The sequence below is a fragment of the Botrytis fragariae genome (assembly GCF_013461495.1).
Source record: "Botrytis fragariae strain BVB16 chromosome Unknown tig00000006, whole genome shotgun sequence".
Classification (NCBI taxonomy): domain Eukaryota; kingdom Fungi; phylum Ascomycota; class Leotiomycetes; order Helotiales; family Sclerotiniaceae; genus Botrytis; species Botrytis fragariae.
In genome coordinates, this window is record NW_023500988.1 from 68,246 (window position 1) to 81,132 (window position 12,887).

At 42.8% G+C, this 12,887-nt stretch overlaps 4 protein-coding genes across 4 annotated transcripts; 1 reads left to right on the top strand and 3 right to left on the bottom strand.

The window, feature by feature from the left end:
* Positions 1-2,317: 2,317 nt before the first annotated feature.
* Positions 2,318-3,779, bottom strand: Bfra_001192 (putative gpi-anchored cell wall beta endoglucanase protein; the record flags this gene model as incomplete). Its single annotated transcript, XM_037331630.1, has 3 exons — positions 2,318-3,068; positions 3,121-3,527; positions 3,585-3,779. The coding sequence occupies 3 exons, from the start codon at positions 3,777-3,779 to the stop codon at positions 2,318-2,320; spliced, it is 1,353 nt and encodes a 450-aa protein (XP_037195784.1).
* Positions 3,780-6,271: 2,492 nt separating this feature from the next.
* Positions 6,272-6,544, top strand: Bfra_001193 (uncharacterized protein; the record flags this gene model as incomplete). Its single annotated transcript, XM_037331631.1, has 2 exons — positions 6,272-6,357; positions 6,448-6,544. The coding sequence occupies 2 exons, from the start codon at positions 6,272-6,274 to the stop codon at positions 6,542-6,544; spliced, it is 183 nt and encodes a 60-aa protein (XP_037195785.1).
* A 2,220-nt stretch (positions 6,545-8,764) lies between these two features.
* Positions 8,765-10,661, bottom strand: Bfra_001194 (putative mfs allantoate protein; the record flags this gene model as incomplete). Its single annotated transcript, XM_037331632.1, has 4 exons — positions 8,765-9,390; positions 9,486-10,016; positions 10,092-10,302; positions 10,383-10,661. The coding sequence occupies 4 exons, from the start codon at positions 10,659-10,661 to the stop codon at positions 8,765-8,767; spliced, it is 1,647 nt and encodes a 548-aa protein (XP_037195786.1).
* A 1,414-nt stretch (positions 10,662-12,075) lies between these two features.
* On the bottom strand, positions 12,076-12,683 carry Bfra_001195 (uncharacterized protein; the record flags this gene model as incomplete). Its single annotated transcript, XM_037331633.1, has 2 exons — positions 12,536-12,683; positions 12,076-12,483 (listed from the first exon to the last, which is right to left on the bottom strand). Exons 1-2 carry the CDS (start codon positions 12,545-12,547, stop codon positions 12,076-12,078), a joined length of 420 nt encoding a protein of 139 aa, XP_037195787.1. The 5' UTR covers positions 12,548-12,683.
* Positions 12,684-12,887: the final 204 nt, after the last annotated feature.

The following is a 12,887-nucleotide window of genomic DNA, read 5'->3' on the forward strand; positions in this document are numbered from 1 at the left end:
AGACGATGAGATGAACAGGTGCGATAGAGTCAAGAAAGAGAGAGGGAAAAGAGAAGAGGGAAGAGGGAAGATGGAGGAAGAAGATTGGTTGTAATGAGTGAGAAGTTAGTAGTGAGATAATCTCAGATGGATTCATTGGAGGATAATCCCAAAGCAGAGCAAGGTTCATGTAGCGCTTTCTCTTTTGATTCGCAGCTGAACGTTTTTTTAATAGGATCCTTCCCTTCCTTATGTTATGGGCCATGGCTCTTGGGCATAGCCTCTCATTCAATTTTATATCACGAGAGTTTAATACGATATGCATCCGAACATATCAATAGATATCTATGTCGACGATACAATTATAGAAATCATCCTTATCAATTCTCTCAAAGATTACATTCTTTCCTTTATGGGAGCAAGCCCCCAAACCCCCATAGCTCGCTGCGCTCGAAGGCTTCTACTTCCAATCTAATCCACCTTCACGGTAGTAGTCTCTAGAGGGCTAGCGGAACATTTAATACAAAGCAGATGGATGGAAAGGACTCATAGTTCACGTTAACAATATGATATTTGTGACAACCTCCAGCAGAGCAACAGACATTCAATTGTTTGCGACAAAATCACGAGGTTGTCTATCAAACATCGACAAAAGCTTTTCCAAGCCCTTTCTATCCTCTCCAAGCTTTTCTAGTCAACCTTCAAAACCATCAAGCCTTATATTATCACAAAGCCAAGAAACCAAAAAAAAAAAAACCTTCTTTTTCTCATCCGTCCGTTCATCCGTCTGTCCCTGAGATCCTTTCCTTTAGATACTACCTAGATATATTATGTATTGTGTCTTCGTATTGCAGAGTCCAGCCTACAGAGTCCACCTAATTGCGCTTTGGTTAAGCTTATCCTTCGCACTCCATTATTTTCCTAGGTTATAACACACCTTAAAAGTTTTTTCGGCGGGAACATTGAACATTCAGCATGGATCTCCCAAATCCCCATCGTATCGTATCGTGTCGTAGATGGAATTATGGGGTGATGGAAACAAGATAAACAGTGGCCCTGATAAAGCTGTGGTGGATCTTGGATACATACCTACGTCTACAGCGGGGTTCATTGCATCAATATTCGATTCAACATTCAATGATTTCATATTTACATTTACAGATGAATGGATGGATGTGTTTGTTCAATCGAGAAAATCTCTCCAAACATATATGTGCATGTAAGTACTAGATATGTAAGTGTATCACCCTACCTAACTAGCTAGGTATTCTCTTCGCAAAACCCAAATGTTCTTGAATGACGATCCGTCAGACTAACAACTAAACCCCCGAGACCATCCCCTTGGCGCCCGTCTTGCCCGCTCATGCATTCAGTGAGTATAGCGCCTATCGTTTCCTTGAAATACTTGGTAGAAATACATCATGAGATTTCTTATTACCACTCGAGTATACACAATCAGAAGCGCTCATGAAAAGGTCTTCAGAGCTACGTGTCGTGTCATACCTAGATTAGGAATTTCCATGTAACCTTATACTCCCCCTAGGCATATTCCCCCATTTCACATACCTACATAGGTAGTAGGCGCCTAATACCCCTAAAAATTCTGCTTTCCTCCATCACTCCAGGGTCCAGCCCTAAATTAATCCCCATATTCTATCCTCCAACGCCCATCACAATCTTTCCCTCTCCCTCTCGACGCCAAGCCCGCCTATCTCTTCATTTATTAATCAATGCAAGTAACTACCCGCATTCCCATTCCCGCATTCCACTTCCTATCCCGTTCCACCTCTCCCACGTTCTACCATCGTGAATGCAAGGAATGTGGGCATGTAGATTATGACGACACTTCATCTACATCTATGGAAAAGATTAGATACCGTGGCCTTCATCATCAATGAAAGGTTCGAGGTTTCAAGCGCTCTTCGAATAAAGGAGTGAAGGGTGGGTGATACAGAATGTAGAATATATTGTTCAATCCCTCAGGGTCAAGACTGCTTCACCAAATTGTACATGTAAATAGAATTGCTATCACAATATAACAACAAATCACTTCTCAAGTCTCATCAATTGCTAAAACCACATAAGTTCAATACTTTTTCATTGTTTGTAAAAGAAGGAATGTCCCGCTGTCTAATGTGACAATGAATCCATCCACTATAATTCATGCTTGTTTAATTTAAAAACTCCATCTATGAAGACCGGTCATTGTGGTATTAATTCACCACCAAAAAATGCCGCAAAAGAAAAAGCAAAAGCTATAATACCATAATTCCCCAATTTTAATGCTACCCATGTAATGCAAACCACACATTCTTCCCATAAACACAACTCATTTCATTTACAAAGCAGCTGCAACGGCAAAGACGGCTCCAAGGGCAAGTGCAACAGATCCGGTAAGGGATGCTGCACCACCGGTGGATTCGGATGGGGAAGAGGATGATGATCCAGAGGCAGATCCTGAAGATGAACCAGATGAACCGGATCCTGAGGCGGATGTTCCAGTAGCACTTGATCCAGCTGAGGACTTGAGGGTAGAGGCAGTGTAGGTACCGTTAGTTGATCCACCGGCTGGGGAACCACCGGCTGAACCTGTACCACTTGGGGAAGCGGCACCTGAGACAGCAGAGATACCAGCACCCATACCGGTAGGAGAAAGACCAGAGCCAGCAGAGGCGACGGATCCTCCAGTAGCAATAGATGCAACACCACTGGTAGCCTTGGAAGAAGCAGTTGATGAGGAGCTTGATGTAGTGTTGGAACAGCTGAGATCGAACAATGGGGTGGTGCTCAAAGTGCTACCAACAATACCGAAAGATGGAGTAACGGATGAGGCAGCGTTTTGATCTTGAAGAGTGTACCAGTACATGTTGATCTTTCCGAAGTTAGGGCATCCAACATCATCCCAGTATGTCTTGGCGTTATCAGCACTTGGAACTCCATCACCAGCAGTAGCACCAGTAACAGGCCATCCGGTCTCAGTGACCCAAACGGTCTTTCCAGTGGCAGATTGTGTAGCAGCTAAGGCGGAGTTGAAGAGAGACTTTCCTTCGCTGACTCCATTTGCCTCAGTATCTTGGAAGTATGGGTAACTAAATAATATGTTAGTCATGAAATTGAAAATTGACAGACTGCTGAACTTACGCATCCATTCCAACCCAGTCAAGGGCCTCGGCGACAGCACTGTTAGATCCGTTGACCCAAGCAGTCCAGGTATCAACGTGTCCAATGGAAGCTCCACTCAAACCAGTACCGGCAATTGCTTCTCTAACTTGTTTGATATAGTCGACAAGGTCGGCTGGGTTGGCACCATAACCAGAGTTGGCAGCGATACCAGTAGGGGAGTTTCTGTACAAATCTTCGGATCCTACAGAGATACCAACGACTCGGCTAGTGAAAGCGGTACCATATTTTGTGATGGCTGCCTTGAGGGCGTTGATCTCAGCAGTAACACCGGCAGCTCCACCAGAAGCCCATAAACCAAGGAGAAGAGTTGTGTCTGAGGCAATAGCGGCTGGAATGGCTGAAGTTGGGTCGGTAGTATCACCTTGCTTTAAAAAAAATTGTTAGCATGAAGGAGAATGTGAGGAATATTTCCGTCAACTTACGAGCATAGTATATAATCTAGCAGAGGTGAAACCAGAGGTACCAACGAGAGAGTTGGCAGTCTCGAAAGCATCTTGGAAATCAGATTGAACTCTGTAAGAACCATCTGCATTTGTTGCACCATAGTTGAAACCTTGGTTAACAGCACTTGCAGTGGAGAGCGAAGCCGCAACGGCGAAAAGAGTCTTGGAGAGCATGATGAATTATGATGGTATTGTTTGTTTGCTTGTTTGTTTGTTTTTGATATGTTAATGGAGCGAGACGTATGATGTTGTTATAAACTGAATGATGAATTCCACAATTAAGAGAGAATAAGTCGACAAAGTGATTTGATTATGATGAGCGAGTGAGTGTAGAAGAAGTCAAAGTCGATGGAGGATAACGAATGGTGTAGAATTGAGTTTGGAGGTGGTAGTGAATTAAGAAGGAATACCTGGCAACTATCAACCTTAAAGAGAGAGACTTGGAATAATTGAGGAAAGATCTAGAGTCTAAAGAGTGTTTTAAGGATCTTAAAGAAGGAGGAATGAGAGAGATCTGGAATGGAATAGAAGGAAGAGAGAAAAGGCTTCAATTACATATTATTATTTATTGGGGAATCAACCTGGTAAGGAAAAACTGGGGGGGGGGGAGGGAAGGAGGGAGGGGATTGAGGATTGAACATGCAAGTAAGGAGAAAAGGCAGGGGATGTGGTGAGTGGAGGGTGGATGGTGGATGATGGATGGTGGAGGTCTCGAAGAGGTCTTTATTACCAAGGTTGGTTGGTTGGCTGGCTGGCTCGCTGGTTCGCTGGTTCGCTGCTTCGTTGCTTCGTTGCTTCGGTGCGTGGTTGGACGAACCATAAAAAATTACATCGTACCTGACAGGTAACCTAGCAAGGTGGCTGCCAGGATAAGCAAGAGCCACTTCTTTCGATTTTGGACCATTATTTATCTCCCCATCCTCCAATCAAACTTCATTTCTCAGGGGATTAATTCATGGTGCATTTCCTTTTCTGGATTAAATCAAATGTCTGCAATCAATACCTCGTACCGTAAAGTTAGTAAACACGATCGATGCCAAGTTGGAAATTCTCCTGCCGGTTTCTTGGACATCTGGGGCAAAAAAGAAACGAATCGTGCCAAGTTAGAAATGGCTCGAAAAGGAGAAACACTTCCGTACTTCCACCCATACCGACACTCTGACGAATGAAATTCCATCGTGTACTACTATTTTGCATGCTTTGGGACCTGCATTAGTTTTGCGTTGACTACTTCATCTCTGCATAATACTTTGATGGTGGCTCGGATAATCATGTTGGTGTGTAAGTACACGTTGATATTAGGGGAAAGGAAGGGGGACCAAGATGATCACCGTCCAAGGCCTCCAAAGACCTACAGAGTAAGTATGTTTGACGTCCATCGCCGCCCTCGTACAATCCTCATTGCTTCATGATTCATCCCATGGTAAAGACATATTTTTATCCTGTACTCCAACATCCAAGTAGCGAGAAGATTGACTTCATGCCTATAACGCCCATCTTTTCGTATAGGAAACCTTAAAATAGGAGCACGATACCCAAGTCGTAGCCAAAGAGAGCAAAGACAACTTGCTCGTATCCATAAGCAGCAAATCATACACACAGATGCCGGTAGGTAATCATGACTACGTAGACTTTCCAACATATCGCATCAATACTAGGTCAATAAATCATCCCTCAAGCTTTCTTAGTATTCCTGAGATACACAGGCGCACTTCTTATTGCCAAAGTATAAAACCAACATGTTGATTTATTGTATTTGATTCATTGCCATTCCTTTCACTTCCCCGTGACAACCCAATGAACGAATGGTAGCTAGCTTGCCTCGTGAGTCGTCATTCATTTCTATTTTTACTTTGCTTTGCTTTCCTTATTTGCCTTCGGTTTGAAGTTCGAACATCTTCATTTCGGAACAGGAATCACGAAAAGATTTCAATTGTTCTCGAACCTTGAAATGTCTTGTGTGTCCAATCTTTTTCTGGGGCACTTTCAAATCACGTTCATTTTGAGAAATCACAGACAGGATTCTAGATGTCAAAATACAACGATATATAAAAAGCTGTGAAACCCCTTCATTTCGTCTTTTCTATTCCCATCATATTACACCGGTAATGAAACCTCACAATTTCTATGGTATTGCATGATATTGTATGATCTTCATTTGTTTGCATTTGAAAATTTCAAGACTCCGACTTAGGACTCAGAAGAAGGCAATCGAGAATCTCTCAAATAGTCCAGACCTCCTTTACCACTTCTTCTAGATCCCGTTCATCAGTGATTGATGGATGAACCATTGTTTACTCGGTACTATGGATACATGTATCTATTAGTTTACCCGTGATCCCACAGTTTTGACCTGGTTCTGGCCAGGGATTTTCCAAGGGAAGCTTACCTAGGGAACGACATGGAACTCCCCCTGGAGGCTATGTCAAGTGAAAAGTCAAACAAGCATGCTCCGTAGAGATTTATGATCTACTCCCATGCATGGATGTGATAGAATTTGATTACGACGACATCAATAGTTTGATGAGATAATCTATACATATACATGATATACATGTGAATATGAAATGAACGCATAGCATAAAATGTTCCGAATTGGATTTCTCAAGAACAATGAGATGGGATGATTTATTTTTGGATTTTTTGTTTACCATCAAATGATTAATATGATTAATAAGCCTCTTCATCAGGATGCAATTGACTACCACACTGGAAAACGATTTCTCGTTTTTTTGATGGAAATTCGACGCGAGTGTGAAATTCTCCAATTGCAACCCATGAATACCTTTCTACGCCCTACAGTCGATCTGACTAATAACTTAATACACTTTTTCGCGCAAAGATGGTCTTACGCCGAACAACCCTTGGCAACCCTAACTAACATCAGACTTTTCAACCTCAAATACTCCCTATTTTCTTCCGTGGCCCGAGATATTTAAGTTATTGAAGGACCAAAGCACATCTGAATACCTTCTTAGCTCTGTGCTTTATTGCCACTGCAATATGCGGATAATGAAGAGTTTTCATCTCATACATTAGTACTCAGATTCGGATCGCACGTCGCGAACCACGATTAGATTTTGCTTTGAATCCAAGCCATCTGTGGAAGAATCGTCGCAACGCTATGTGTCGATCAATTGGCTAATTTCGTAATTCGGTATCATGAACGACATGTCCCGGCTCGAGACCGGTACCCCATTGTCAATCTATAATGTCAATGCCCCGCGTTCTTGGCTGATCCCTTTTCTTTTTTGTTTGAGGGGTGCTGCTTGGGTGGTTACAGAATCGAGAACCAAGACAAAACGCAAAGTCCAGACAAATATTTCGGCTTAATTTTGATGATGAAGCTATTCAAGCTTTCAATCAATGTTGCAAAACCTCAAGATGTCGAGTCATCTTATCTTCGAAACATCGTCTCATTAAAGCGTGCGTTTCGGTGGCTTAAGTTTGGACGTGAATAGACAATGAGTAGTACTCAAAATCTCTAGCCGCATGATATGAATAGTACATGTTCACGTGATCTCTGTTCACGAAAGTGGTTGATCGATCTGATCGATCAGTGAGACTATTCGTTGAAGGAGACTTCCATCCATGGATGATCGTGTCATCTCTCTTGAAATGGACTATGACTTTTGTTTGTCCAGCACAATCTCTTTCTTCTTGCTATATATATACATTTATCGCATTGTCGACCTAGCGGTAACATCCTCAAACTAGGTACCGGAACTCTCGGAAGATGGGATGTACCATAAATCTTCACCACATATACTTTTCTAATACGTTATATTATGCCCGGGAAATCCGGAATGCGATATGCAACAAACGATTTTGAAGGATTGAACAGTCTTCGAAGTAACTGCAACCGGGAAGCTCGGGGATGCGACACGCAACAAAATATCTATCAAGTCTTCTAGTTGCTATCCGGTGTTTACCCTTCACATATACTAAGATTCTTTCCGGGAAGTTCGGAAATAAGATGTAGAAGAGAAGCATTTGTGGCAAGAAACAGCATCATTATGCTATTGACTTTCATTTATGAACCGGATTCTTCGGATGAGATGTGCAACAAATATTCCTTGGGTTGTGGTGATGAGAAGCGCTGGATACGATTGGGTGCGCACATATTGAAACTCCTTGGAAGGAGTACTCGGGTAAGACAAACGCAAGAAACACATACCCCTTTTCAGTGTTATTCTGGCACTTCTCCGGAAATTTCGGAGGTGAGACATGCAACAAAAACCTCTTCGTGGTGGTAACGTGATGCCCTGTGTGTATGTATATATCTACCTGCTCCCATCAATGAGGGATTCGTAAGGTAGATTTACGAAATATCTCAAGCATCTGGGAATCTAGAGGAAATGAGATGTTCAATTAACGACGTCCTTGAATATTAAGGAAGGGATTGCCTGTAAATTCATTCCCCTCAGAAGGACATTTTGCGGGAGTATATTCAAGAAGCATCATCCCAAGCAAACATTAATTCAATATCATCGGAATACCTGAAAGTGAGACGTGCAACAAGACTCCAGGTGAACACCTGGCCTTCCATCGACTGCATGACTGGATAATGGGAAGCTCTTCATTTTTTTACATTCGGGGAGCGGAGGGATAATTTAAGAATGAGAAAGAGGGGGGACTTACAAGTTACCGGTAGTCTTTGAAGATCGTTTGTGTTTTGATGAAGGGCTGATATTTGAGCATTCGGGGAGGAAGAGGGAGAAGGATGGGGAGGGGCGGATGAGGGGAGTTATGGACAAGGTAAGTAGGTGTGTTCTTTGATTTTTGAAGTTTATTGCCGGGTATCTATGTATATTGTAGTTCAATCTCATACTTCAGTCTTGTGCGCTGTCGAATTCCTTTTTGATTTCAAATCTAAAGATGATGTATTGTTTCTACCTCGTCACAAGTTCATGTCAGAATTGTGAAGCAGATGGATTTGAAACAGTACAGAATGATCATTTCAAAATCTTTAGTCTGGGATTTCATTAATATGAGAATTGATTTATTGGTCTATGATATCCTCTTCTATATAGAGTGGATTTACCATTCCAAATATCTCCGTGCTCATGTGTTCATATTCATCCAATCCATGGATATTCTGGAACCTGTCACCAGTCTCCTTTACCCCTCTTCAAATCCACCCCATCAACATCTATCCTTTAAAAAATATACCTAAAGTTCTCATTCTCCCTATCTGTCAAATCTGCAAAAGCAGTATCATCCAAATCCCTCCTTCTTCTTTCCTCCTCATCCTCATCCGCAAATTCATCTCCCCGCCCCTCTCTCACTCCACTGGCCACATCAATTCCTTGCTGCAAATCCCTCTTCTCATTTTCCCTCTTCAACAAAAATCTCAAAATTATAATCAACACGGCTTCCGCCAAATGCGACACAATCATACTCCATATTCCTAATTGATATTTCGGAGCCTGAGAACTCTTATAAAAGAATGGACCGGAGATATTTCCCACGCAAAGACCTACGAAAAGTGTCGCGTTCGTGAGGATTTTCTTTGTATGTCCCGCGGTATTGGCTGACAGTACGGAGAGTAATAATACGAACGAGGCATTGTAGGGTCCGGTTAGGTAATACATTATGAGACGAGGAACCTGGTGAGTCTGAGGAAGAAATTGAAGTCCGAATGCGCCCGTGATGTTGGGGAGGAGAAAGATGAGGATCATGATACAGCGGTTATTGGGAGGTAAGCGATCGTTGAGAAAGACGCAGAGGAGGATACTGAAGGCAATGAGGACACCGTAAGGGATTTGCATGATGGTTGTTATCACTTTTGTTTGTTAGTCAAGATTCATATATCCATTTACGGTTTTTGACAACAATCGCAAGGAAAACGAACAAAAATAAAAAGAAGGGGAAACTTACACGTTGAGTATCCAAACCCTTTGATGATCAAGGTACCAAAATTGCTAATTCCTCCATTCGGAATATTCGCCACAAGTCCAATCAAGAAGAACAAATAAGTTTTATAATCTCCCGCCCATTCTTTTACCTGTTTCCACTTGAAGGTTTTGTTTTCCACTCCCGTTTGATTTTCCCTCAATCTCTCCACCGCCATCCGCTTCTCATCGATACTCAACACCCTTGCCGTAACAGGACTATCGGGTAAGAAGAACCACAAGACAATTCCCCAAATACAGCAACAGGCCCCGACGATCAAAAACTCATATTTCCACGACGCTAAAGACCCGCGGATATTTCCGATTCCGTATCCGATGAGCCCTCCGAGTGCAATTCCCACACCGTTAGCGGAATACCAGAGGCCGATTCGGATGGGTTGCTCGCGTCGCGTGTACCACATGGATGTGATGATCATGAAAGAAGAATCACTACAGCCTTCTGCGGCACCGGAAAGGGCGCGAAGAACGGCGAGTTCGGTGAAGTTGCGTGCGGCAGCTGTTGAAGGTTAGTGATATGAATGACGAGGAAGAGAGTCCCAGCTTCAATCTTAATAGGGAAAGGAATTCTCACCCTGACACATAAGAAGAGCACCCCACATAAAGATATTGAAAGCGAGGTATTTCGCGACCGGAAACTTTTGCATCAGATAATTGGTGGGGAAGGCCCAGGCGAGCCAGCCAAAATAGAAGATACTTGAAAGCCAGGAGTATTTTGTCCCTTCGAGATGAAGATCATCTTTTATTCCAAAGATGGCGGCGTATGAAAGGGTGGTTTTATCGATCTAAATCGTGTTAGCAATTGTTCTTGTTATTGAAAAGAAAAGAACAAAAGCGGAGTTTGAGGGTGAAAACAATGACATACGTAGTAGAACATATAGCAGACAGCTAAACATGGTAAAATAACCATATCGATTTTCTTAATCAATTTCCTCTCTTCGACGGGGTCAATCGCTTGATGCAATTGTTCCGTATCCTGAAATAAAGCAAGAGCTGTATCACCCTCTGGCTGTTTCCTCTGCAATGGCTTCCATGGTGGTAATGAAGATTGCGGAGAAAGGGTGTCGAATTGGTGATTCCCTTGTTGAATTGGAGGATCCTCGAGATGAGTTACTTCTCCCTCTCCTTGTTTGTTTTGATCCATGGTTCTATTATCCCTCTATCTTGATTTCCAGGAGAAGAAGAAGAAGGAAAACGGTGAAAAGTGAAAAGCCCCTCTATATGTGACTTTTCGAGACAGATTATGTAGTGTCACCAACAATTGAGTAGAACTCAAAAGACGCGCGATAAATCAATCCTCGTCTCCACCTCATCGGCGTTGAAACTTGGCAATGAGCGAGCGGTTAAACAAAGGCAATGGAGTCGGTAATTAGTATAGAAAATCATATAAATTGAGTAATTCCCCATGTGTTATGTGGAATACTTCGGGACGATGAAGATACGAAGCTAACATATGGAGCGTCCCCGCGGGGTATACTGAACTCCCGACTGGGGGAGAATTTAAAGACCCCAGATTTCCAACCCCGCTTTTTCCCGATAGTAAGTTATAAAGACTCTTGGGTGCTTGCATCATTATGCGTCGATTAGCTAAATGTTTGATTATCCGTCAATCAATTGAGGAAGGTTACGCGCGAGCTTGTGAGAGATTGGCTAGATCGGCTACTTATCTCCAGATAGGTACTGAGACGTTGCCAAAAATTGGGCGAGCGGTAGTCGTTAACGGGAGAACACTAGAGTGGGAGAGTGGGGTGTGGGGGTACATGTGGAGGGGTGTTGTTGAAATGTGGAGTAGCGTTTATATATTCCCTCGTGACCCTAAGCTGGATTCTTACCTAGTCCCTACACATGCGCGTCGGCAATAGATGAAACCAAATCTTCCCCTCAAATCTTTGCTAGAGGAACTTTGATGAAATAGCGCACGAGACAGGTATGTCATTCACGAGTCATGTGTTTACTTAGAACTCGACACGGCCGTTGAAATAAAATCCTCTCACACAAATTCACGAGTTGGAACGTTCAAAAGGAACGAGAATGTCTATTCAGTCTGCCACATTTCTATAGAGAATAGAGTGACATCAAGCTATTCCTAACTTCAGGCGTCATGACGCTCCGATGGCCCTCCAGGAGCCACTGCCGTGGAGGCGGACTAATTGTAATCGATTTTCTATTTAGTAGAACAGTATAAGAATCACAAGGAAAGGTTCGACAGTGTGCAAACTCAACTTGATTTGACTTCCAACAATTTACCATACAAAAAGATAAACGAAAACAGCAATTTGCTCCACGAAACAATCGCGTATACTGAAAGCAAGCAAGGAAGTTCCATTCATAGCATCAACTTTTGTCTATGGTTATAACTCCATCAATCCATCCCAAGCAAGCGTAAGGAAATATCGAAGTTCCGCCCATCAATCATAACCAATCATAATCAACATTAATAACTCCCATAATTTCATGCATCCGAAATTAGTCCTTCGTTCATGGTTCATAAAAGCACGTCTTGTCTTCCACCGTTATGACCCAGCTTTCAAATCCTATGCATATCCAGATAGAGGTGCCTAGTTGCATCCACAACTCAAAAATCCACTAGCATGATAAAATCTCCCCCCATCCATAACTCCCGTTCCAACACAAGTTCCCACACTCTGCACACCCTGCTGCGAGACTCCCAAATCAAAAGTCTGAGTAACACCACCACTACAATCGGTGACTCCTTTCCAGATACTATAGGTGCAATCCGTATCAGCCGGAAAAAGCATGATGCCTTGAGTTACGATATTGACGCAAACACCAGCGGTGATGTTGCCTGAGGAAACATTGATGCCGCATTGGGATGGAGATTGGTAGCCTTGGTAGTAATCGAGTTTAGTGGTGAGGGTGGAGCAGGTGGAGATTGGGGAGGTAGAGGCGGGGACGGGTACCGGGGAAGCGAGGACGGCGGTGAGGAGAGTGAAGGGGAGAATGGTCTGAAGATTGTTAGTATGCATGTATTGAAATGGGGGGAGGATGGAGACGAACTGTGAAGAGCATTTTGATTGAGTTTAGCCAAGGATGTAATTTGAGTTGGTAGTTTGGGTGATAGTGATATTGATGTTTGAGTTTGAGTCCGAATTGTTCTGTGTGGCAGTTGTAGTGGCGATCGAATAAAACTGCAGTTGGATATAAGATGTAATTGTATGATGAGGATAATCGAAAGCTCAAAGCATAGAGCCAACACCAATATATATAGTTCTCACATCTTATCTCACCCCATCTCACCTTCGCCCCTCAGCACCATTACCAAACCAAAATATCAAGCAACGTTGAATCAAGAGTGAGCTTTCGTCCCACTCTTTGTCAGTGATACGACATAACATGATTATACAAGGAC